This window comes from Coptis chinensis, chromosome 6 (assembly GCF_015680905.1).
Source record: "Coptis chinensis isolate HL-2020 chromosome 6, ASM1568090v1, whole genome shotgun sequence".
In the NCBI taxonomy this organism is placed as follows: Eukaryota; Viridiplantae; Streptophyta; class Magnoliopsida; order Ranunculales; family Ranunculaceae; genus Coptis; species Coptis chinensis.
In genome coordinates, this window is record NC_141461.1 from 14668124 (window position 1) to 14695231 (window position 27108).

General features: G+C 35.9%; 1 protein-coding gene and 1 pseudogene across 1 annotated transcript; one reads left to right on the forward strand and one right to left on the reverse strand.

The window, feature by feature from the left end:
* Positions 1 to 1955: 1955 nt before the first annotated feature.
* Positions 1956 to 3871, reverse strand: LOC147491644 (SNAP25 homologous protein SNAP33-like; annotated as a pseudogene).
* A 3099-nt stretch (positions 3872 to 6970) lies between these two features.
* Positions 6971 to 26947, forward strand: LOC147491645 (uncharacterized). Its single transcript, XM_086565515.1, is given in 29 exon segments — positions 6971 to 7390; positions 7463 to 7538; positions 7621 to 7696; positions 9593 to 9657; positions 9767 to 9817; positions 9913 to 10013; positions 10089 to 10230; positions 12863 to 12924; positions 13002 to 13075; positions 13154 to 13224; positions 13801 to 13888; positions 13962 to 14037; positions 14122 to 14217; positions 15439 to 15547; positions 16100 to 16193; positions 16279 to 16362; positions 16455 to 16562; positions 16564 to 16612; positions 16759 to 16952; positions 17675 to 17719; positions 18014 to 18042; positions 18144 to 18265; positions 19169 to 19216; positions 21256 to 21380; positions 21461 to 21804; positions 22236 to 23181; positions 23377 to 23433; positions 26043 to 26305; positions 26397 to 26947. Coding segments are annotated over 29 exon segments (3960 nt in total). The 5' UTR covers positions 6971 to 7029; the 3' UTR covers positions 26401 to 26947.
* Positions 26948 to 27108: the final 161 nt, after the last annotated feature.

Below are 27108 nucleotides of genomic sequence, written 5' to 3' on the forward strand. Positions count from 1 at the left end.
AAAGAACCATTCCTTACCTTGTGACCTTCAAACCCAGGACACATAAGCTTCTTCTCCCTCTTTGCAATTTTCTCCGCATCTTCTTATCATTTTTCCTCTCAGCAATATTCCCAGACCTTTTAAGCAGTTTTTTCAATCCTAACTTTATCTCTACTCTCAACTGTCACCTTCCTAAACACTTTTTTGTCATTCTTTATTTACTTTTTCTCATTAATAATTAGCATTGGAAGAATCAGTTGTTAACTGGAATTTAAGCTATCAAGAAGCATTTCAATAATTGGAGTGCTGTTAAGCTAAATAACTGTGAGAAGTCTGTTCAGAAAATTCTCAATGTTCAATCTGCAGGTATACGCAGACCCTTCTGAATTGAGTGAATTCAATCAGCCCATTTCCTCAGCGCTCTGTGTAGAACACAGCCTCTGACTGGAGATGTCTAATACTAGGCTACCTTGCATATTATAACTTCCTTCTCTCCAGCAAAAACAGTAGCAGCAGCACTGTTGTTGTCGGGTACACTGCTGTTATCTTTGTTACCATTGTTGAGACGGGGCATTTTTTTCATGGCATGGGAAGACGTGGCCGACCAAGTTTTTTCATGAGAAGAAGAAGATAAACTTTAGTGAGGAAAAAGGCCAGTGAATATGAACTTAAATATACCGTAAGTTTGAAATATCATTTATCTCGATTTTGAAATATAATAAGTTTCAACGAAAAATAGCGACTGGACACTTGTTTTCTACTAGACTAGTATTTGCCGTGGCATACATCACAAATACGCGCTTTCGGCGCCCCGACACGCATCCACCTCCCAAGAAGACCAGACGCGGATCACACATATGCCCCCTACTCATATTTCAAGAGTACGACAAAGATACATCTCCCATCTCCCCCTCCCGATGCACCAACAAATATGTGCATCCATGCCCCCCCCTCTACTCATGTTTCTAGAGCCCAATAGCCCAAAAATAGTCCACACTTTTTTTGGGTGGGGTGGGTGAGGTGAGAAATTTTTTAAACTCACCCCAAAAAACATGTTAACTCACTCAAGGAAAACAATCTAGTGGCTACGGTGACAGGGTGGCACGACCAAATATCACCTTATGAGGTGGAATTTGTCATCCCACTCCCCCTTTTTTTGTTATATAGATAATTTGTCCGGTATTTGCCGGGCTTACTACATTAATAGCTGTACTAAATAATGTGGAACATATGTTCCCTAAACCCCATCTAATTGACATCAGCATTAGTCAGCATGTCTAACCGGTATCAAAGAACCTAACCGTTTTCGAGCGCCAAAGCAGAGCTGGTTTTGCAATTCAATTATAAAACTGATCTACACAAAATATAATTGAGAAAAAGGGAAGAAATGGGCTTTAAGCACAGTAAAACCACTGGAGAATAGAGAGGGAGATAGTCTCAAACAAAGCTATAGAGACATCTCCTCTAAGACACTATTTCTTAGCAATAAAACAAATTAAAGGAGGAAGGGGTTGGGGGCTACTGTTTCATGACATTTCCATTTTATACTACTGAAGGAGAAAAAATCTTACATTTGCAAGTAAGGCAATATACATGTCAGCTCCATAATGAAAATGAGTACCATCACCAGGAAATATAATCTTTTCACCTTTTTCAACCATCCAATTCTGATCAGATTTCTCATGTGCAAGGTGAGTATGAGGTATGTTTGCTTTCCATACTTCATCTCTGCTTATTGGCCACTTGACTGGGACCTACAATAGTCCAAAAACAATGACACTTCTAAAATTTCCAAAGGAAAATAAATTAATAACAAAACATCTTTCACTTAAGCTATTAACCTTATAGCCTGTTGGAGGAGGAATCAAGCAATTGAAGCGCCTTTCAGGTAGAGGACAATGTCTCTCGTAGTGCTCCATCAAAGATAAATCAAGCTTCAATCTCATTTGGTATTAGATTCTTATATAGGCACGTAATCAATTCAGAATGCCGATCATCACAAACCTATGGAGCAAGGAACAAAAGTTTAAATTTATCAGGAAGTTGTCCAAGACGTTAGAGAAGATGAGGAAATCTCTACTGAAATTGCTCGAGAAAATGGGTTTTCACCCAGGAATCTAGAGTTGATTAAATGGACTCTGAAGTTGCAATTAGACTAAAAGAAAATGGAAAATCAAGCAGTAAAAAATAAACCGAAATAATTAAATAAGCATGATCAGAAATAACCTGCTTGCGATTCATATCAATGCTAGAGTCGGTCGTACGTTTCATAGAGAAAGCGTTTGTTGATGAACGAAAAGTGGGGAGAGAGGGAAATGTTTTTATTGCTCTGTTTCCACAGCTGTGCACTATAGAATCGAGGACACACCTTTCAATCTCATAACCCATATCAATAGCCATAACCTTCAGTTCACCCAATATGTCACTTAAATCATTCAGTCCATCGTCTTGCTTTGTCTTTTCCACCTTTTTAATATACACAAATATCAAAGTTGAAAGAGATCAGCGTAAAAGAAACAATATGAATTTAGATGTGAGTTTTACTTTCAACACCAAGATGAACCTCAACTTTCTGTAGTGCAGTTGTGGGTTCAGATGCCGTTTTTCGAAGGTTCGATCTTCCCTTAGGAACTGATGCCAGTCCCAACTTCTCCCTTTGCTCCAAGTGATTTCCCCTTCTTTTAAATGAATCATCTACAACCCAACACATGTATTCAGGTAAGCAAAGAGAAACTTTTCCAGCTAGTAAAGTCCAAAGATTGAATGTGATCTGATAATTACCTCTCGTAATTACTGACCATTTAATTGCTTTAGTCTTCTTAGGCTTCCATGTTTTAGAAAACATACCACCAAGACTTCCCAATAGCTTCTCACCCTGAAACACGTAGCTAAGTTATCAATAACTGAAAGCGCAACTAAGAATAAAAAAAAAAAAAAAAAAAAAAAAACAAATTTGGATCTCTTTACAGTGTAGTAGTGTGGGATAAGTACTCCAGCATATCGAGCATGCAAAGGCAAAGGTCAAGATGAGACATTAATGACAAACACTCAATCACCACCAAAAGGTCAAATGACCCTATTCCCAAAGCCAGTGGATATACTTAATGCTCCACACGCATAGTTTACAATCTTTACTGAAAACTCATTACTTGCATATCTTATAATAGCTAAACAGCAATACATTGTTAAATACTGTCACCAAAAATGATGTTTTGGTTCCAGTTATATCAAATTTAACTTTCTTAGACAATTTAACAGTAAGTTCTTAAGAAAAAAGATATCAGCAGATATTTAGCAAGTAGATATTCTCGCTTCAACCCCTCACTCCCACCCCAAAACACACAAATTCACAACACTATTTATATTCACCAGTCACAAGGCAAAATACAACAACAAATGGGACAAATAGCCATACCCGACTGAGATCCTGACCAATGTTAGTAGCAGCCTCGTGAGTCCTTGTGATTTGCTCACCCTGCTAATGCAAGGTGATCAAAGTCTTAGTAGCATCATCTCGAATATCCTTAGCAATCTTCAGGCAACTATCGACACTTTTTGTTGTCTCTTCAGCCTTGTACGTGGCATAGCCCTCTAGTTCATGCACGCTCTGGTTCTCCAATCCTCCAGAATCACGGAAGTCATTATTGTATTTGTTTCTCAAAGCATAACAAATTGTAGAAGCTCCACTTCCCTCGTCATCACTAAAAGCATTGCTGTTAAGATTCGGCAGTATAAGTTCCGAAGAAGTACGTCTTGCAGGAGTAAATGTTTTCTTAGCATCAGAGTCCGAGTCGGAATCAAATGGACTAGAATTGGACGAACCAAGAAATGCAGGTTCAATTGAGTTTTGTTTCACAACCTTAGTATTGGGTGATTTCCTAAATCCAAACATCTCTCTAACTCCTCAAAATTTGCTTGAATTAATCAATATGAAGTTGATGATAATGAAGATGACATTTAATTTGGACATCACTCTATCATTTTTAGTTTAATTTTGGAATAATAGATAAATAAGAGAGAGGGTTTGAAGAGATGATTTTTTTTTTAGAGTTGGGAGTGCTTTGTAGAATTAAAAAAATAACTTTGAGAGAGGTTTTTATCTATTTTGGGTTATGAACAATTGAAATCGGCAAAAAAGAGCGTAGAATTCATTTTTTTATGAAAAATCTGATGTGTCGAGTCTCCGTAGAAAAAGGGGCTGACGTGGGTCACTGGGAGTATTTTCTACTACTCAGTATTAATGGTATTTGATTGCAGGTGCACAACACCACCAAGTACCTAGTAACAACTATAGTAGAAAATATCAGGATATGACAAAATATCGCTCCTGATTTATGGATATGTATCGTGGATATATCTCCCTCTTTGGGAATATTTGTCATTATTTCATATGCAAATATCGTTGATATATATAAAATATCGATAAATATCATAGATATTGTGGATACTTATTTATATATCATGATATATAATTTATATTTATTTGAAATATAATGGTAAATATTAAATAAAATTGTTATATACACAAAATATCGCTAAATATCCTCAAATATCGCAAATATTGTAAATCTAGTCGAAATATCACCAATATTTGTAGTCTTGTATATCTTTAAACATATCTTGATATTTGTATATCTTTTGTTGAAATCTCAATATTTATCGTGATATATCACGATATTTTGTAATATGGTAACAACTACAACATTTATGAACAGGTGAATTTGTTGCAGTCGGAGTTGGAGCTTATGAAATTGGATGTGAAAGATATGAAAAGGGCTTTCAAATCGGCGCTAGGCTGAACTGAAGAAAAGTGTTACAACACTAACTAGCTTGTTTTACATAACTTCATGTAAGTTGTTTTTGTTTCTTGTTAGGACAATCAAATTTGTGACTGAATTGCTTGTTTACATTTTTTTTTTTATAATAATTATACGATCTCGCATAATAACATAATATACCCATCCAGTGTCACACCCTGCAACAATATATAAGCATATGATTTTGGCTATTATTCAAAGATTCATAAAATATAAATCTATATAACATTTTATACCCATTCTAGAGATGGTGTGAGATAGATATTGATTGTGAATGTGTTATGAGTTTTTCTAATTGGGCTTTTTATGTGGTTTTCGAATGATATATTATTTTGAATATAACTTGGAGATGAATTGGCATAACAGTATTCCTGGCGATGGAAACATCACACACAATGATCTTGAAGAACTCAAGAAAACTGTTATGTATTGTGTGTTGAAAAGAAATTTGTGGGAACTTTCATTGAAATCTGAAAAATATGAGGTTTTGCGACCATGTGATTAACTATGATTACGTTGAGAAAGGTTCAAGACGAGTAGTGGCTAAAGGAATCTCGTGTTATTTAGATACTTATGTCCACGAGACTTTTGGATAGTTTTTTACAATAATGAAAGCCTCGAATGTTATTGCTTCACATAAAAAATCAAATAAATATTTCATTATTTGGTTTTAGGATATAGTAATCTTACTGAAAATGGAATCCACTACTCCCACGGCAATGATCCACAAGGCATTGTGTTTTTGCAAAACGATCACGACCACGAATCACTGAAATTGATACGAATCTTTGAAAATGGTGAGTTGCTTAAATAATATTTGTTTTTCCTTTTATCTTAACTTCACTTCCAACTTAACTGATATATCTTTATTAACTTTATTGTTTTAGGTAATCTAGGGGAAACTTTATGAAACTTGGAAAGTTGATCACAAAGTTAATGAACGACTACAAAGAATTTATGTCTCGTGCTGATTGGAAATACATATATTCACATCCCTTAGCGCCTTGATACATTTTCTCATTCATTAAATTGTTTTATTCAGTTGTGTCATACTAACGCATAAGTTTATCATATTTTGTTATTTTTTAATATATGACCATATTCAATTAACTGTTATTAATATATATTTTTTCCTCTAGTGATAATGTACTTTTGTCAAATCATCCAACACTTTGGCCTCCACAAACTGGTTTTCGTTATATAACAAAAATGGTGGAATGACTTTCTACTTTTAGCAGTCATAAAATCTTGATCACCGAAAGCATGAGTGAATACTATTACTATGCTCATTTTGACATTTGGGTGTTTAGGAATATATACACATTGATGCAACATTTTTCTTTTTTTGGCAATTAATTGAGTTTTGTTATAATAATGTAGTAAATGCAATTAACATTGATATGAAGTAATTTCAACGGTATATTTTTTTTATAGTCTATTGTATCAAACATAAGTTTTATTGATTGTTTTACATAAAATATATATGAATTCATTAAGAAAATACACTTGATAACAAAAAAATTGTATCATGCATAAGAGCATCTCGTGGAGTCGTGGAAAGCAAACAAATGTTTTTGTAGTAATTTATCAAAAAACATAACGTTTGAGTGTTAACAAATTAGGTATCAAATAGTTGTTGATTGCAAAATTGCTACCAAATTTGTGAATATAACGTTGGCATTGTAAGTGTCGCGCACCACGTCACTTTCATTTCCGTCTCATGACTCTTCAACCAAACCAATCGCTACTTTTTTAGGAATGACATATTTTGAACCCCATCAAAATGATATTTAAACAAAAGAAGTCACGGGGCAATTGATTTAGAGATTAATTTATGGGACTCTTTGAAGGCCGATAACATAAATCGAGCTTAAACAAACAATAAAAAAAATAAAATTGGCCAAATGAATCCCCATTACTTCAACAGTAATGTTTGTATTGGACAGATATTTGGTATTCATTGGGTATGAATACTACTCCCCTCACAAGTCTCATTTATGTTTTTAATTATTTTAGTGGCTATAACTCAACTTTTTATCACACGTTTTAATCAAACAACATGTATTTTGCCATCCAAGTATGGACTGTACGGCTGTACCCAACTGTCCGAAATTTCAGCTTTTACGGTATCGATATTTAACACAAAAAATGTCACCACTTTATAATACTGAAAAACCACTTTCCCTCCACTCCAAAACTTGTCGAACACACCAACAACAACAAAAAAAAAAAAATGGAATCCGAATCACCAAACCCTAACCCTAATAAAAATGTACACCACATAGGAGGATTAGCAGTAGAATTCCCCTACAAACCATATGGATCACAACTTGCATTTATGGGTAAAGTAATTTCAACACTCGATAAAGCTCAAAAACAAAAACATTGCAATGCTTTACTCGAATCACCCACTGGTACTGGTAAAACCCTTTCTTTACTTTGTTCTGTTCTTTCTTGGCAACAAAATTACAAGTCCAAGAATGTTTTCTCCAATTTCTCTTACAACAATAAACCTAATCCCGAAGCCGCTTCGGACCCACTCGGACACGGCGGTGGTTTCGTGCCCGAACCCGAACCCGAACCCGAACCTTCCTGTAAGTATTTTTTAATGCCTTAATTGTGAATTTTAAGATTTGGTGTCACATTTATAAACTTTTTTTTTTCAGGTAATTTAACAGCAGAGGGTGGCCCACCTGTTCAAAATCAAAAGAAAAAGGCAGCACCTACTATATTTTATGCATCGTAAGTTATATGTATATATATATATATCTTATGTAGTTATATAATTAAGATACTTTGAACTTATTTTGTTGTATTATGCAAGGAGGACACATTCGCAGTTAACTCAAGCAATACGTGAGTATCGGAAGACGTCTTACCGAGTGCCAATGGCTGTTCTGGTATGTTTATCTCATTTTTTGTGAACTACTTGTCACTTTGATATTGTATAAAAGTATTTTGAAGGAATAGGAAGAGGGAGATCGAAATGTGTATTGAAGCCATGTTAAAAGGGTTTAAGTCAATTATAATTTTTTAGACATGTAAGCATGTCAGGGATTATAAACTTAAGTTTTAATGGTTGTACATTTAAGGATTGGTGAAAATGCAAAATTGAAGTTGCAACCTGTGCACGTCCATTGTCCAAAGAATGAGGTTATTGGTTTTGGTCAACCTAGAATGAAAATTCAAAAGTCTGACTTTGGAAGAACATAAAGCATCCAGAGAAGTACTCTATGTTAATAGAGACGTGAAGTAGACAATGACAATCTGAGACGAAATGGAGGCTGGCTAAATTTATCTCTTTAATAGAGCAAAAGGGATGTGTTACAATTATCTTTTAGTTTTGTATCCTTTTCATGCGAGGGGAAAATAAAAAGCAATAGCTGATTAGACAAATCCCTTATCTTTTGCCCACTGAAAAATGAAAGTTTATAATATCAGTTCAGTTGAAGTTGTTTGATCAGACATATCTCGTTTTAGACCTTGAATTACACTTTTACAGAAGATCTATTTTACAATATAGATTTTGGAGAAAAACAGAATTTTAGCCTATGAGACACTCACACCACTTGTGCCGCCTGCACATGTGGCTTGTGCTTCGTTAACTTACACATACGAATAGCTGTAACTAGCTCTCCTTGAAGCTAGCTTTGAAACAAGGAATGGGTTGAGGACGTTGGATCGGGAAAGGCAGAAAGGAATGATATCGGTGGAGAGGGATAAGATAGAGCAGCAAATTCATTGGATTCCATGGCGGTAGTTAGTAAGGAAGCAGAAGCTATCACTGAAGAATAGGCCGAAGCTAGGAAGGTTGGATCGGACAAGGTTAGGTAGGTGGGGTTAGAAAGCCAGCCAAGCTAGCCAAAAAAAGAAGGGGAATCAGGTAGGGCTCTGCTCGGAGCCTTGTTATGTTTTTTTCATAGAGATTAGTGTTCAGTTTGCCAAAAACAAAAGGTCGAAGGACACTCCCCCCCCCTAGATGTGCAGCAAAAATGGATCTTAGAAAAACATACGACTCCATTAGATGGGAGGCAGTTGAATTTGCTCTTAGGTGATTTGGTATACCCTTGAAATTTGTGAACTCGATTCAGACTTGCATTTCAACACCTAGGTATTCAGTATTCTATTATGCTCAATGGAACACCTTGAATTACACTATCACAGAAGATCTATTTTACGAGATTGATTTTGGAGAAAAACAGAATTTTAGCATAAGGAGACACTCACATCACTTGTGCCTAACATAAAATCCTAAGTGGTCTACGGGATGAGTTTCTTTTGCAGAAAACCTAACTGTGAGGCCATCAATTACATATTTTACATTAAAAAGCTACTATTAACTGTTGTCAGCCTGGTCGTCCCCGTCTTTCTGTTATCCCTTTTTTCTCTAGTAGTCAAAGTTGTGGATCAATTTAACAAACTGTTGTTCTCAAAGTCTGTAATATATTAATAGGTCCATCATTCCTGATTTTAAGTTGGTATTAGTGCACAGATTAAGTTTCTTGCGATTTTCAGTGGTAGTTTCTCTTTAACATTATTGGAAATTGAAATTGTACAAACACAGGGTAACTAAGGTCTATTTAATGATGAGACACATATTGAGAAAATAGCCCAGATGTTCTGGTATTTTTAGTACATCCACTTATATAGTAGACTGCACTCTGCTAGTGACCAGCCATGAGTATTGAGATATTAAGTAAGGAAGGAGCCCTTCTCAGTATATACTTGCTCATTGTAATCATTTTCACTTGTAGTCGTCTTATTTAGCATTTTTTTACTATTCCTCTCCTTTCCAGGGATCACGCAAACTCTACTGCACCAACAAATATGTCTGTGGGAGAGAGAATATTGATGAGGAGTGGTGCAGCTCTAATCCAAAGCCGCAACTCCAATTCTTTTATTTCTGTGAACTAATTTTTATTCTTGTTTTCTTGATCTGGCAATGAACTGCTGGTGTATATCATTTGCAGCAAGTCACTTATGAAGTCGAAGGACGGAGATCAAGGATGCCCAGAATTCAGGTAAGTTCATTTAATTATGGGTTGATGGATCTTTGTAGTGTCTCTGTTTCCTTTCTATGCACGAAACATGAATACCCAACCTCTTTCATATACAGAAACGTGCATAAAGTAAAAGGTCATCCGTCTCTTCAGAAAGGTGGCTGCCATGAGGCTCACGATATTGAAGATCTAGTGAAACTTGGACGAGCTGTGAAAGGTTTGTTTTCATAATCTATTGAGATCTTGAATTCATTTTGTTATTAAAGCTTATCGAGGAAGTCTCTTTTTGTAGGTTGTTCATATTTTGCAGCACGTTCAATGGCACAAGAAGCTCAGCTAGTTTTCTGCCCATACAGCTATATCTTAAGTCCTTCAATTCGACGTGCAATGGAAGTAGATCTTAAAGGATCCATTGTGATTCTTGATGAAGCCCAGTATGCTCTTATTACCTCTCCATTGCTAGCAAAAAAAATCACCTGGGATATAAGAATCTTAAGCTGACTAATTTTATTTTAAATGGCCCATTATTCCATTAAAACAGGCCTGTGTATTAAATTTAGCCCAATTTATTTGTAAAGTTTTTAATTCTCAAACTTAAATTTTTATTATTAAGTTTTTTCAGTGTTATTATATACAAAATATAATATATATTAATAAAAAGGAATAGTAATTGGAATCTTACGATTATTATTGTTGATTCCATAAAAATGGAAAGAGACTTAGTTTTGTTGACTTTATCCTCTTCGGTTTTATACTTATGTCGGTCTTGGAAGTAGCTGATATATAGTAGTCGATAAGCATCAAATTGTTGATTAACAAAAATAAACAAAAACAAAAGATTCCTACTTTTGTTGATGTTGACTCCCAACAATTAATAAAGTTCTGTCCTTTCTTGGAAGCTGTCTCTATCCCTCGAAGCCTTGATCTCTCCATAATGTTCGCGTTGCTTTTTGTTATCCTTTTCTGATATATAGTACCATCAAATTGTTGATTAAAAAAAAAAAAAAAAAAGATTCTTATTTTAAATAGGCATGAATATTGATCCAATGTTGAATTTGCTTGTTCAAAGATGCCAAGATATGGATAACAATATAACCACCACTAAGGAAATGGGAGTAGAATAACTTCATTGTTTAGTCTAAGTGAATCGATATTGATACATGTATAAATCCAGCTTTTATCTGATTTAAGCTTTCTCAAGTTCTTGTTTAAGTTTTCTTAAGTTGATCATCATGAAGGTGTTGTGCATAAAGGCAATCGGATGTCTAGTATTGGAACCTTCTGTTTTAGTCTTTTTGTTGGCAATATACACATTGACATTAAAAAACGTTATCTTGTACCCTTTTTAGCTTTTTTCTTTAAAATCCAATCAAAGTGCAAAGAAAATAGGAAGTTAGCAGCATCTGTTGAACTGAATGGCATAAGTCATATATTGTGTGGATATGGGCATGTTGGGTCTCTTGAAGTACTTGTGCAACTTGATTTTGTCATCTAGCTTTGTTCTGTATTATGAAAAGAAATGCTATTATGGGTAATCAGTTTGTTATTAATGTCTTCTTTACTGAGTTCTGTTAGTCTTGGGTTATTAAGATGAGTCAAGTTTTTTCAACATGTGATTGTTAAGTTCTGAGACTGCAGCCACAGAGTTATGAAAATCTATTACTTTTCTTTGGTTGACCCTACATAAGTGTTTTCTCTTTGTCACTTGATTTGACATTGAGTTATACAAGAAGGCCTATTGTAGGAATGGGTAAGGACTTGAAGGGCAAAAGAATTAAGTGTTGACAAAGAAAAATTGCCTGAGGTTTGAAGGTGAAATGCCAAAGGAAAGGCTGAGATCATTAGGAGAGTGAATTTAATGAGCTTGTGTTAGTTGTGCCTCTCTCACCCACGATTTGTAGTGGAAGCTTTTGAGGTAGGCAGGTAAGCACATGCTACTAACATACAGTGACGTGTGGGTCTCTGCCCTTGCGGTGCCGGATGTGGCAACTCTGCTCAGTGCCATAAGGCGTACAGTGACGTGTTCACTGGAAGCAGAGTAGTTTGGCATTTGATGACCCTCCAGACCACTATATCCTTGTTGACCCCCATGTTCTTCTGTCTAGCTAAAGTGCCAGCTAGGCGTTTGTAGACACGACGTGAGATTTCATGCTGACTTGTAGGTCAGCTAGGAGTTTAGAGAGTTCCACATAGGCTTTCTTGCTGATTCATGTTTCAGCTGAGCATTGTGGGATGCCATGTTAGGTCAAGATAATTTAGGGTGCTTGCATGTATTTATATTCTGTACTACAAAAGTACAAAGCAAAAGCAAACAAAGGAAGATAGCAACCAAAAACACAACAGACAACAAAAGAGTACCCCCTCCCCCCCCCCCTCAAATTCCACTGCGTAGACCGAGGATTTATTTCCTTTTAATTTGTAGATCTTCACGCGCCCCCCTCCCCACACACCCATACCCATTCCCCCCTTTTCTTTTTCCACATAGGCTGATTAAACTCCATGAACAGTGGCGATCCCTATAAATTATCATCTTGATTAAGTTGTGTAGTTTTTTAAGTGTGGAAATTCAAATACCAAGTGAAACCAAAAATTCTTTTTTTTGTAGTACAGATATCTGCAAATAATTAGGCATAGCTATGCATCCTCTGATTTTCAATTAAATACAGATTGTTATTCAGTGGGAATGCAGTTGCTAGCTCCATTCTTGTAAATAATATATCCTTAACATATGGGGGCTGGGTTTGACAAGTCAAACCTCTATACTGCAGATATTGTCCCTACTTAATCACCTAAGGAGGTGTGGGGTTCTCCTGAATAGGCTGCAGTGCGAAGTACTGTTTTGGTCTATCACTTAGATGGAGTGTCCAAATTGTGAGAATGGACATTTTTTTGTAAGAGATGAAAATAATTTGACGGGCAACCTTCAATACTTGACTGAGTTATTTATATTGCAAGTTACAACACATATGATGTTAGAAATGTCATTACCAAATACCAAGCACAATGCAATGAAGTAAGGTCAAGTCATACAGTTTTCTGTTTCTGATTTTCCTTACAATCTTGCAGCAATATAGAGGATATTGCACGAGATGCTGCTAGTGTTGATATCGAAGATGATGTCCTAGATAGTAAGTTACGGACCCACTGCTTTCCATTTTGTAAAACATTTCTGTAATGCATCATTTATCTGTGAACCTTCTGATAGCATTGAAGAGAGAACTGGAGCAACTGTGCCTTGTCGATTCTTCAGTTTACCAACCTTTACATGATATGCTCGAGGTTGTTTTATCTTTCCCTCCCCTATTTACCGGTCTTTGGATGATTGCTGGTCATATATCGATGGTTTCAATTGTGTAGGGAATCATAAGTTGGATTGGCCGGAGGGCGGATACCTTGGTGAAGCGGGAGTTCCAGCATTACTTTTCATGGCAAGTTGATTTAGTTACTTCATTTTTGTCAGGCTTTTTTTGTTGTTTTGTTGCAAACAAAATGGTATAATTTCACTGAGCTTTCATGCTTTCTGATATAGGCTAAGATTGGTAATGTTAAATTGGTTCAGTGTCTTAAGGATTCTACAAACTGTAGAAATTAGATATACTTATCTCAGTAAGTATCCATATAAAGAAAGTTTGTCTGGTGTTTACTAGAAGTACCAAAGAACTGTTCCAGTGTTTGTGAAATATGTAGATTTTTTTGCAGCGAGCCACACATGGAAAAACCTTATAATTTATTTGTTGTACCCAAGAAATGATCTCTTTAACAAAGACATGCTGACCCTTGTAAAACTGATACATAAACCTCCCTGGAGTATCCATATGTGCCCGGGGTAGGACTGTTTCTTTGGCACATAAGTTTTCTTGAAAATGTCTTTTGTTGCAGTTGTCTTTCAGTAATCCGCGAAAATATATTCTTGTATGGGTTTCACCATATATAGTGATCATACGCTCTCCAAAACTTTGGGAACATTCTTCACATTTTTAATACTTGTCACATAATTGTTCCAGTTGGAGTGGTGACAAGGCTTTAGGAGAGCTTCAAGAAGCTGGCATTTCACAGCAGTTCTTCATGATTTTGTTTGAATGTTCTACTAAGGTATTTATTGAAACTTGAAAGTGGTTTTGGACTTTAATCCTTTAAATATCTTATTTTAGTTTATCCTTTCAAGGCAGTCAAAGCTGCATCAGATGCTGAATCAAAAGTAGGAGAACATTTGAGTGGTGTGTCTGTTATAGCACTGGAAGGTACTAGTACATTGTACCCACAAGCCCTGTCTCTTCCTCAACTCCAATTTTTTGACTCTTGCTATGTTTGACAATACCATGCAGGGTTGTTTACTTCACTTCGTTATTTTTTCTCGGGAGATGGATCCTGTACAGTTGATTATAATCTGGTTTTACAGAAGTACATTAAAAGGGATGCTGGTAAGTGGCTTTTATTTTGCTGTATTCTTATTATATATAGGGGAGGGATCCATATACAACACTTTTTATATAACAATTTATACAATGTGCCTTTCCAAGCTGAACTAATGGCTGATTTTTTGTGGGTATGATCTTACTACTATAAAGATCATATCCACAGATTTTCAAATCATGTCGAGATCTCTACCCTTTACAAAAGTTGTTTTAAAATTTGAGTTTATTTTGATGGCTGAGATTTGAAATTTTGTAACCTTCTTTTGGCATATTTAGAAATTTCCAATGTGCCCATATTTTGTAGGGATGTTCTCTATGGTGAGAAGGTGAGGTCCACAAAAAATGAAGTCTTAAATGAATTTGTAGAGTGAGATGGAGGCCATTGTATAAACTGTTGTACAAAAAGTGTTGTATATTGATCCTCCCCCTTATATATTCTTTTTTCTTTTTTAATCTCTCTCTAAATTCTAAAAGTCAAAAGTGTGATTGTTACTGTTGATAGAGTAGCACCAATTGCAAACAATCATATGTTCATGCTTGTCCTTTCTTGGAATCTAAGTTACATTGACACGGATACATGTGTCCGTATCCGACACGGATTAGTTTTGAAATATGGCGTGTCCATGTAACATAGCTTGGAATTATGGGTAGACAATAAAAGTGAATTAAGACAATATGGTAAGTCGGCCTAAGCTGGTTTGAGTTAAACCAAAACACAACAAAGTATATGTCCGGTGCACAAAATTGTATGTAAACCATTTTGTTTGAAAACTTTGTAGTTTTCAATGTCTTAAATAGAATTGAAAGATTACAAGGGTTTTGTACACCTACGATCTGAACCCAAAACTTAATGAGTTTTGTACATGATTCAGATTATAGTACAAAATGCCGCATATATCCCACTATGTGCTGAAATTTGAAGATTCGGCATGACACTTTTCAGTGTGACGTAATCGGATGTATGAACAAGAATTTGATTCAGTTACAACAACAATGACCACAGAGCATTAGTAGACAGCTGAAATAAATGGCTTTTAGGTTGTTAAAGGCAAAATGGCAGATGCGTTGCATCCTCTTCGTGTTACATTCATTCTCAGTAGTTTGTTGCAATTGGCATTGATACTTTGCATCTTGTTTTCCTACTACATTATAGTTTATTAGACAAATATAGTACTATTAGTAAGCTTATATATTTTTCCTTCTCAAATAATAGCATGCCATATGCAGGATCTAAAGCTGGTATATGGACGCAATCCTTTAGTCTGTGGTGCATGAACCCTGCTGTTAGCTTTACTGAAATTGCTGATCTTTCTATGTCAGTGATTCTCACATCTGGGTAAGTGCATTTCACAGTTAAAAATTCATTTAAATCAGCAAATTTTTAACCTTTTTATGCTGGCACACGTCTCAATGTGCATATGCATATTTATACTCAAATACCCAGCAAGGAAGTATAGAACTCTTTCCAGCTAACTTGGTCGTTATTGTTTTGATGGTTTTAAGACAATTCTAAAATCAGGTCTTGTTTCCACAAATTTTTCGCGAATTTAAAGTTTCCATATCCCCGTGTTAATTGATGTCATGTTCTAAGTAGTGGTCATGTCTTTCTGAATTTAAACATTCGAGTATTTGCTTATCCTTTTGAAAGAAGCTCTTCCTGGCTCTGTAACCAAAGTCCATATTTTTTTTGTGCAACTGAAGTTTGAAGGCTTTCTTCTTCTTTGGTGGTTCATTTGGTAACACTCTGATTGTTAACACAACAGATATTCCTGTGCTCACTCATTTTTTTTTTCTTCCTTTCGTTTTATAATGCTCTGCAGTTGCATTTAGTTTATTGTAATGCAATCTTCATTCTTCAGTGATATTTTCTTGAACTTTGGTGATCCAGGACACTGTCTCCAATGACCTCTTTTTCATCTGAACTGGGTGCTAAGTTTGAAACATCCATGGAAGCTCCACATGTAATAGATGTGGAATCACAGGTGTGAACTCTAGTGTGTGTTGCAGCTTGAAAATTTGATGCTTTATAGCTGCAGTTGTAGTTTTATCACCCGTGATTGATTGCAGCTCTGGGCGTCTGTTATCTCCACTGGTCCAGGGAATCAACCATTAAATGCTAGCTACAAAACAGCTGATGCATATGATTTTCAGGTATAAGTCAAAGCTTCTGTTAAAATTTTTATTTAGGGAGTGCGATCACCTCTCAGCTGAGCAAAAGTAATAGTTGAACACTGAATCTGAAGGATGCACTTGGCGTCTCTTTAGAGGAAATTTGCAAAATTGTGCCAGGTGGTGCTCTTGTATTTTTCCCTAGCTACAAGTTGATGGAAAAGCTGTGTACTCGTTGGCGTCGAAACTGGTCAATGGTCCCGATTAAATGCACAAAAGTCTCTTTTTGTCGGTAAGACCAACTTTGCCTAGATACAGCCTCTACCATTGGCATCATTGTCTATTATGCAAATGATTTGCCTTCTTCCTGTAAAAGGTTAAATCAATTTTAGGTTATGAAGTCAATACCATAATCCCAATATGTCTTACTGTCTTCAGAGCCAAGAGGAAGCCAGGATGAATTTGAGCTCACTTTAAAAGATTATTATGATTCCATTCGTCAAGGTAATGGATCAGCTGCTTGGAAAATGAAAAAAGGTAAAAAACGAGGCCTCAAACAATCTGATGTGAAGGAGACTCAGCAGGAACCCTCTAGAGGTGGGTCTGCTTTTCTTGCGGTTTGCCGAGGAAAGGTTTGTAATTATTTTGTTAATATTGATTTACTTAATTCTATCACATCCAGTCTTACTTTAATAATAGTATAATACTAAGGAGACTCGGATGCTGGGCTCTTTGGAGATAAAGTGTATGGTACTTTATTTTTGTTTGGTGTTAACTATGGTGTCATTGGCCTGCATTCAAAATGAGAATGAGTGATCCCGGCTGAATGAGTTACAAGTTAAACTTGTTCTATGCTTAGGGTTTCTACGGGACTAGTAGACCTGAAGCCTGGCTAAGCTTCGTATATGCCAGCTTCCGTAGGAATTCACTAGCCGAGGTTCTAATTTCTGTGGATCCCCCTTGGCCATTTCCATGTCATTGTTTAAAAGGGGTCGAAGGTTACCTTCTTTAGATGCTAGCTTTTAGTGATTGTCACAGGTAAAGAATGGTGTAGTAATGGTTCCTTTCTGATATAGAGGTTTGCATGTTTAACTTGTTGCTCTGTTATGGCTGAGTTTTACCTTTCTAGGTTATGCTTTCTGTTGAAACTCCTCATAACTTAAGAAATGGAGACTAAAGTAATATATTTACATCAGTAAAGCTTGTCACATACTTTTACATGTAAAAACTTCAGAAGAAAAGAATCAAAACCTATTTTTCTATTTTGTTGATCCTTAGATATATAACTAAGAAATAGTTAAGTAAAAACGACGTTGAGGTAGCCAGTTAATTAACTCTCATTGAACTTCTGCAGGTCTCTGAAGGGATGGATTTTTCTGATGAAAATGCTCGAGTAGTTGTATCCTTTTAGTCACAAATATCGGGTGATATTTTATACATGTCAGACCTCTATTATGAAATCTCTAAGATGGTTATATTGAGAATTGAAGTTCTCATTCTATTCTATTGACAAGTAATAATCTACTTAGTAGACCCTGTTGTGGAAAAACATGAGGGTTTATATAATTGTTGTCTGATCTTGTATTGATACCTACATACAACGTTGACCTAATTTATACTCGTATGAAGCATCCTTTCAAAGTTTGTTTATTTACTCTGTGTAATTTGTTCAGTTATCCTTTGACTATCTTAGGTTATTGTGGGAATTCCATTTCCTAACATGTGAGTGTACTAATAAACTCCCCCAAGTTTTTTCTATGCGACATAAGTACATAACCACTGTTCTTAGTCTAATTTTCGGATTGATTCACATTTCTTAACAGACATGATATTCAAGTGGCTGAGAAGAAAAAATTTAATGATACATATAAATCATCTAAAAATCTATTGAGTGGGAATGAATGGTATTGCCAGCAAGCATTTCGCGCATTGAATCAAGCTGCAGGTAGCTCCTCTCTCTCTCTCTCACACACACTCACACATGCGCGCGCGCATGCTTAGGACTTTATACCCTTAGAGGATACCTTTGCAGTTATTTCATTCAATCTTTGCACCAGAAAAAAACGTTGAAGTTTTTTTTTTGTGTGTGTGTGTATGTTTTCTCTTCCAATCACCTCTGCTGATGTTAGTTCTTGCAGCTCCAGATAGAAGTATAGAACGATTATAATTGATTACTCTCACCAACAGAACCGCACATCTCTAGGTGTTTAAATAGGCACAAGCATCATGTTTGGCTTAAATGTACCATGATATATCTATTTCATTCATATGTTGTGATTTTTATGGCAGGGTGACCGACTCAGTGTTCAATAGTATATTTTTAGTGTATCATTTTTGAGTTGTTTTTGGGAAAAAATGAAGCTTAAGCTTTATACTGTTTTGAGGTCTATGCTTCACCTCACCTAGACAACCGCCTGATGTACTCTTTTAGAGGTTTTATATATTGCTAGACATAAAAGGTTTATTTGATACATTTCATTCATAGATTCCAAAAAGTTCCTGAGTGTTCAAATAATATACTGCACTTAACGTGTTGGTTGCTTCTGTAATTTGTACATTTGTTTCGTTCTGACTGACTAACTCACATTATGTTGGTTATTTGCTGATCAAGGTATTTGTTTCGTTTTTGAGTTCTTGGCTGACCAGCTCATCTTGCACAAAGTGATCACATTTTATGAGTGAATGTCTATCCTATCACAATGTTTAAAATTGATGGAATCTGTCTTCCCGGTTCACATATTGATGACATACATGATGATACCTATAGCCTCCACATCATTGTGTTGTTTATTCATCTATTTGTATGCGACCATCCTTCAAAATGTTGATGTCATTCTGGTTTTTGCAGGTCGTTGCATACGTCATAGGTTTGATTATGGAGCCATCATTTTCATGGGTATTGATTCTCTAACTGATTATATTTTTTTTTTTGAATTAGTATTCTCGAATAAACAATGACCATTGCACGGCACTGGTATATTGCGAATCTAAATATAAGATTAAGTTGGAAACGCCACTCTTTTAAACCTTATCCAAATATCTGAAACAGTAAGGCATATAAGACTTTTGGGATTGTGCATATGTTCACCACGATCTATGCAGTCAAAGGCGCTCAATGCACCATTTTGTTGAGCCTACAGCTCCATGCCTTGCGCTTTGGCCTCCCCTTGCCTTGACTTGGGTAGTGTAGCCGTACTTGCTTGTGAACTTGTCACGTGCCGTCTCGCCTCGCACCTGACTCAATAAAACACAATCAAATAAGTTTTAACCTCATTGATATGTGGAATTTCAGTGAAAATAAGATGCTAATTTTCAAGGGTAATCGTTTTGTATAAAAATGGTGGTACTTACTGTAGCAGATAGGTAGCTTGAAATATTTGTATGTCTGGGTTCTTTATTTCATGAATATGGTGGATTCAACCAGCTATGCTATGTGACTGTTCATGTTAAAATCATACAAGTTTGTTAAGCTATTGCCCAACGTGAGCGATGTGATTGGCGAAAACAAATAACCAATATTGAATTATTTAAAATAACACTAAACGAATAACAACCATTTAAAGGGATGAAAACTCTAAAACGTGAACCATAAAGTGATAAAACACTAATGGCTGCTCAAACTGGTAGTTCTTAAACACAGAGAGCAACTAACTACAATGAGGGTAGTAGCCAGAATAAATAGGAAACAACTTATTTAACAAACAAAATAGTTAAATACCTAAATAATTTGACTGGTGCCATTACGTATGCCCACATGGCTTATTAAACTAAAACAATAAAAATGATCAAGGGAAAGAATGGTTATTGCTTATTTAGCACCTTGAGCATTCGCTTCCACAGTTACCTTTTGTGCACTCAATCATCTTTAGAAGTAAAATTACATTCTGTTCCTTCATAAATATACTGGTTGTGTAAGTGCGTGAAGGCAGATGGATGCATTACAGTGCACTCAATTTTTGAACAGTGACAAAATGGTATCTTCTCGGTTAAGTCTTTTTATTTTTCTATCATTTCTTGGTTGTCTAATGCTAATAGTCCTAGCCCCATTCTTGAATTCCCTGGGACTATAATTTGGAAATCCAAAATTCCCTCCAAGATTGCTTTTTTTGCATGGTGTGCTTCCTTGGAACGCATCCTTACCATTGATAATCTTAGGCGTCGAAAAATGTGTTTGGTCAATTATTGTCAGTTGTGTAGAAAAGATGGTGAGTCTGTGAATCATGTACTTCTTTGGTGTCCTTTTTCTTGGAAAATATGGTCTGTTTTTCTTCTAGAGTCTGGAATGACTTGGGTATGCCCGGGCCGGGTATTGGATTTGCTTAAAGGTTGGAGTCATGGTCCTTTCTCTTCTTCTGGAAATCGCATGTGGAGCTTATTACCTTTTGCGATCATGTGGGGCATTTGGTTAGAGCGAAACCGTCGTCACTTTGATGGCATTTCTATTTCGCGTAAGAAGACAGTTCTCTCGATAAAAGCTTTGTTATTTCGGTGGTCTAAAGTCTTCAAAGAGTTTAGAGGATGCTTCTTTGAGTATTTTGTTGCTAGATGGGATCGTCTTATGTTTTTAGACATGGGGTGACGGTGCATGTCAGGGGTTTTTTGTTTTTTTCTTCTTATGTTTTGCTTTGTCGCTTGTAAATATTTTTTTCGGTTGTTCTCTTGTAATGTAGGCCTTCTCAGCCTACTTTTCTTTTATTAATGGAATATCACTTTTACCGAGCAAACAAAATTTTTTGAACAGTGACATTGAACTAAAAATGATAGGAAATTTCTCATGTTACAGCCATCTTCCTAGGGCGTCCTATTAGAAACAATAGATAATATTCTGAAATTGGTTGATAGTTTTTACTTGTGAAGCTCCAATTTGTTTTTGCAGTGACTAAACCCTTTATTCTTTGTCCGTTGGTTTTAGTAATAATATTGTTGTGCATGTAGATGAGCGGTTTAAGCAAGAAAGGAACGTAGCACATGTTTCAAAGTGGCTAAGGAAATCCCTTAAACAGTATACCAGCTTTGAGATGTCATTAGAGGGATTACGATCCTTTTTCCAAGTTGCAAAGGTCTTTTATCTACCATATCATTATGTAGTTTACCATGAAATCCAGTTTTTTGAGGTACAGTGTTTCTGATTCATATACAGGAAAGAAGTAGCCATAAAAACATCGATGGTCCCAAGTTTTTGGACATCAAAGAGGATTCCATGAAACCAAAAGTTGCCTACAAAGGAACTGGAAAATGTAAAAATCACAAAAATAACAACTCTGGTCTTCCCTGTGGAGAGAAAGTACTTTCCAAATACTTCAGCACTGAAAAAACAGGCAGGTGTGCCGCTTCTTCAGTGTTAGGAAATGGTGATGCTAGTCTTCCCAACTTATACAGTAGAGGAGATGTTGTGGACCTCACATTTGCACAGACAGATGAAAATGCTATGGGGGAACACAGGGATTATGTTGACTTGGAGTGCAGTTCTGAGAAAGATTTAAGGTGAACTTTAGACTAAGATAGACTATAGTGTCTGGTAATTTATAAGTTTTTGTATGAACATGCTACCCACCCATTACTTCACAGCCTATTGTTTCTATATGGTTTAGATTTATTTGTTTTGACCTCTATGCAATTAGCCGTTTTCATCATTGGAACCAATGCCATGAAAACTTGTTTCTGAAAAATAAAACTTGATGTTCTTTCTTCGAGTAAACCTTATAAGCATTATAAACTAATTTCAAGTTTTTAATATACAAAAATTAGGTGAAGCTTGATCTAAAAGAGCAAAACTTAAAAAAAGAAAAAAGAAAAGAAAGAAAAATATTTCTCTTTTTCTGCTATATATGTTTTTTTTCCTGAAGTGTTAACTCAACAGTTAGAAGGACAGATCTATATTAGTTTATAAATGTGAATGTGCATTCCTTTTGTAGGTTGTCTGAGAGTATATACACGGCATCCGTTCCTGACAGTCCAGAACAAATTGTAGTCAAAGAAACACCTGGTATGCGTGAAAACTCAATTTTTTCTAGTCCTGCGGTCTTTTCCAACAACGACAACTCAACGTCAACTATTGTTCAGTCCCACAATGACTTGTCTGACCGACTATCATTCCATTCATCACCGGCGGAAACTTCAAGTGGAACTCTTTGCGAAGGCAAGCCTTCTTTGATGGTTACTCCTGAAAGGATCAAACCTTACACCAATGATACAAAACGAGAAGCAGAGCCATCCTTCAATTTGAGTGTCAACTCCCATACTGAGAAAAGAAGAAAACCAATGAGTTTTTCACTGTCGAGCTACTCTAAAATGGAGTCATACAGTAATCCTGATTCCAAACTTCCTCGTGCTGACTGTAAGAGGATGAGCACATTAAAAGACACAATCCATAAAATTGAGTTCAGTTCCGAGGTAGATCACAACAACTTTGAGTACACCAATCTAAATGTTCCACAAAAGCCCATGATGGATAACTGTGGGACATTATGTTTATCTTCCAATATTGTCATGGACAAGAGGCTCCACTTGTGTTGTTCGCTCTGTACAAAATCGTTGGGGCTGCCTGACAATCAGTTCCTCGTTGAATGTTTATTAACCTCATCTTCAAAAGTTTACTTGGCATCTTTTCTGAGAGGTAGATCTGAAGATGTAACCATGAAAACAGATAGTGTACCGGTCGTGATTTCGGACACATCATCTGTTGATAAGAGGCTTTTTGAGAGGCCCACTAGTGAAGATAGTGCAAAACATGATAAATGGTGTGAAAAAGATGGTTGTGTTTTCCGGCCAGTTTTCTGTCCTTTCTGCGCTGCCTCAGACAGGTTCCTTGGTCTACGAGTTATGGCAGCTGATGCACCAAATATGCACTTACTAAACAAGGTGTGTGGCTGTTTGGATGTGAGAATTTATGGATAGATATGTTGTCAAATTATGTTAACACTATTTTATAATTCATTCCTAGCAGCTGTACCTTTAGAGCAGATCTTAGTTAATGCTTATAGCTGATTGTGAACTCTTGTTGCTTTGACTGGAACTTTAATGTGGATGCCTTATATAGTTTTTTTTTTTTAACAGATCTTACTGTACTTTGATCACGTGGAAATCAAGAGTCTTGAAGCATCTAAAGATAAGGTGAGATCCAAAGAGTGGTATTAGAGCTGTTATTTTCTTCCTATTTATGTTGTAGGGGAGGGATAGAACCACAGGCACTGTAGCCACATTATAGGCACAGCCAATCTCGGCCCTTCGTCTATTCCAATCCAACGGCTCCAGCAATCTCCAGTTTTAAGTTAGGAAATAAGAGAGGGTATTTTCGTAATAAAACTGAAAAAAAAAAAAACATTTGCTCTCAAAAAAATCACTGTATTTGCAAAAGAATCGATGGTTTAAAACCAATCACTTGAAGTTGCATTGTTGGCTCGATGCAATCAATCATTTAAAAGCAATCAATCATTTAAAACCAATCACTACATTTCCAAAATGAAAGAATGTAAGAAATGGGTGTCATCATAAATTCTAATTTGTCAAAATCGTCACTTGAAGTTGCATTGTTGGCTCGATCGATTTTCAGTTTTTCGAATTCACCCAAAACCCAATAAAGAAGAACAATGAGAACGGATTTGAAGCATTGGGCGAAAATTATGAGTTTCTTTTATTTGATTTGAGTAAGTTTCAAATGAGAAGCAAAAGGGGAAGATGAAGAAGGCAATGAAAGAACAAGACAAGATACCCAAATAAATTGACGTACTAATCTTTTTGGGTTGATACTTGATACCACTTTTCTGCCACTTAACTGTTAAGAAGCCCAATATATATATAATTAGTTTCAATTTGGGAACTGAGTTTTCCAATTTGACTCGATAACAACCTTAACCCCATTTAGCAGATGTTGGATTGGAATAGCAAATGTTCTTTTTTCTCCTTCGTCCGTAACTCTACTCTCCTTGATGCTCAATTGAATTCCCTCTGTGCAAAACGAATAGCAAGGTGTGGTGCAACAGATTCAATAAGGGCTTTCGGTTTTTTGCACTGGTCTTGCAGTTTTTTTTTTTCCAAATGAAAATCATCCACTTCTTGTTTGAATAATTTGATGTTGAACCCATTGAATATGATTGGAGTTGCTTGCCTCCTGAGCGCTGCTCCGCTATGCGCTATTCATGGTGTTTCTGTTTGTTTCGGTCAAATTTTTATTACGAAAATACCAAAATACCCTCCCTAATTTCCTCACTTAAAATTGGAGATTGCTTGAGCCGTTGGATTGGAATTGATGAAGAGCCGGAATTGGCTGTGTCTATAATGTGGCTACAGTGCCTGTGGCTCCATCCCTCCCTTATGTTGTATTAGCTTAATTATATGGATTGCTTTGATTATGCTTCATGTATAAAGGATGCTTGTAATGTATCCATGAGGAGTTGCTTATACAATAACATGTCCACACCCTTAAACACTAAGGTGTCTAGCTCATTGTTTAAGTCTCTTGTTTCCTTCTTTTCCTTTTCATACAAACCCTGACCCTAAAGCTTCAACTTTTGGATTGTTTGTATTAGTACTGATGCACAGAACCATAGTACAAAATATCGGGATATATTGATACTCAATTTCTTGATATGTAACGTGGATATATCTTTCTCTTTGGAGATATTTTACATTGTTTCACATGCTAATATCGTGGATATATCCAAAATATCGATAAATGTCATGGATTTTATGGATATTTCTTGATATATCACGATATATATGTTGTATTTATTTGAAATATAATGGTAAATCTATCTAACAAAACAGAACGATGTGGGGCCCGAAAGGCCCTATCCAACGGCTCAAAATCTTTTTCAACAAAATATGACATGGCGAATCCAAGTGATGTAGGGGCTTGTGCAATTTTGTTAAAACATTCAGTGTCCATCGGATCTATCAAGAAAGTCAACTTTGGACTTAAAATATGACATAGCCCATATCCGGCTTTATAGAGGAAATTAGGGTCGGCCTTGATTGAGGGGCTTGTTAGTGGTTTTGTTAAAACATTCGGTGTCCATCTAGTATTAAATAAAATTGTTACCTACACAAAATATCGCCAAATATCACAATATATCTCAAAATATTGTTGAAATTGTCGAAATATCATCGATATGATCTATCAAGAAAGTCAACAATTACAGCTGGACTTAAACACTGGGCTAGCCCATATACGGCTTATAGATAATAGGAAATTAGGCTGGCCTTGATTGGATTTTCTGGTGCCGAAGGCGCGATGACGAGTGGTTCAGTGCCGTACGGCACGGGCAAACCCTAGTATTAAATAAAATTGTTACCTACACAAAATATCGCCAAATATCACAATATATCTCAAAATATTGTTGAAATTGTCGAAATATCATCGATATTTGCAGTCTCATATATTCATATATCTCTATACATTGTATCCATTGCTGAAATCTTGATAGATATCGCAATATTTTAAGATATATCGCGATATTTTGTACTATGCACAAAACACAAAGTTCTAACTTAGGAAATGCATAACATCTATTAAGTAATAGCATAAGCAGACTAAAGATAAGGTGATTTTTGTGCATACAAAGAAATTATAACATTGTAAACAAGTTGTTCTGTTAACGTAATTTCAGTTATGTTCCATCCTAAAGAGTTCTGTTTAAATAATATTTCTAGTTTGACAAGAAAAAAACTGTAAAACTAAGATCACGAGTTTCTACTGAATTATCACTGCTTGGCTTGTTTAGGCTCCCGTGCCTGGTGGCAACTCAGACCTTGGACAAGCTGTTGGTGGTTCAAACCTTAACCAAGTTTCTAATGGTCCAGATAGTGGACAAGTTGCAGTATTAATACCGATTGAAAAGTTTTCATATTCGCCAGACCAGCAAAATGATGAAGGCTGGAGGATTACAAAGTCTAAGGTGAGAAATACTGTGCAAATCATGAAGTATTTAATCTTGTTTGTTTCCTTGGCCTGCTTGAAGTCAATCAGTTCTTCATTTGATTTAAGGTGAGACATACTGTGCAAGTCATGAAGTTTTTAATCTTGTTTGTTTCCTTGGCCTGCTTGAAGTCAATCAGTTCTTCATTTGATTTTGCAGCTGAGGCTACAAAAAAGAGGTCTACTTACTCAGCAATAATGTGGGACACAAGATAATTCTGAACTCATAAGAACCTACAACTAACCAAGCTCATTGAGTTCAGATGCGAGAGCTTTCAATGTATGGCCTTTCAATCCCTCAGGTCCATTCAAATAAGAGAATTGCTGTGTTACCGAGTTGAACTCCCATACTTCTCAATCTAACAAAGATTTATGTGTGGCATCTGCTATACTTTTGCTCAGAATGAACATCTAATCCATTCCTACTCATTTCGGGGATAAATATTCTGCTATAATCCATCCCTACCTCAGATAACGTGTACAAGTATTTAGTTGCCTTCTATCCTGAAGAAATGTGGATTGGTCATGTAATCATTGCGAGAAATGGGACTTTCATTGTATATTATTCGAGCTTGTATTTATTTCAGAAGGGGGAAGTTAGTTTGTAAATAGATGGCACTGAAACTCTTACATGTGTATTTTGTATACAAAGTTTACTTGGCCCTGTTTTTTTGGGTGATGAGTAGGACGTGGATGGTTTTTGCAATTAAACCGTCAGAGTAGATAATAATTAACAGTTGATGATCTCACACTTTGACTGCTTATGAAGCAAAATGCAGATGAAGTTCTGAGTAACCAAAACCATCGAAAACAGTACAGGCCTTAGCTCTTTCATTTGTTGGCCATACTTCTCTTTTTTGATACGTAATTTA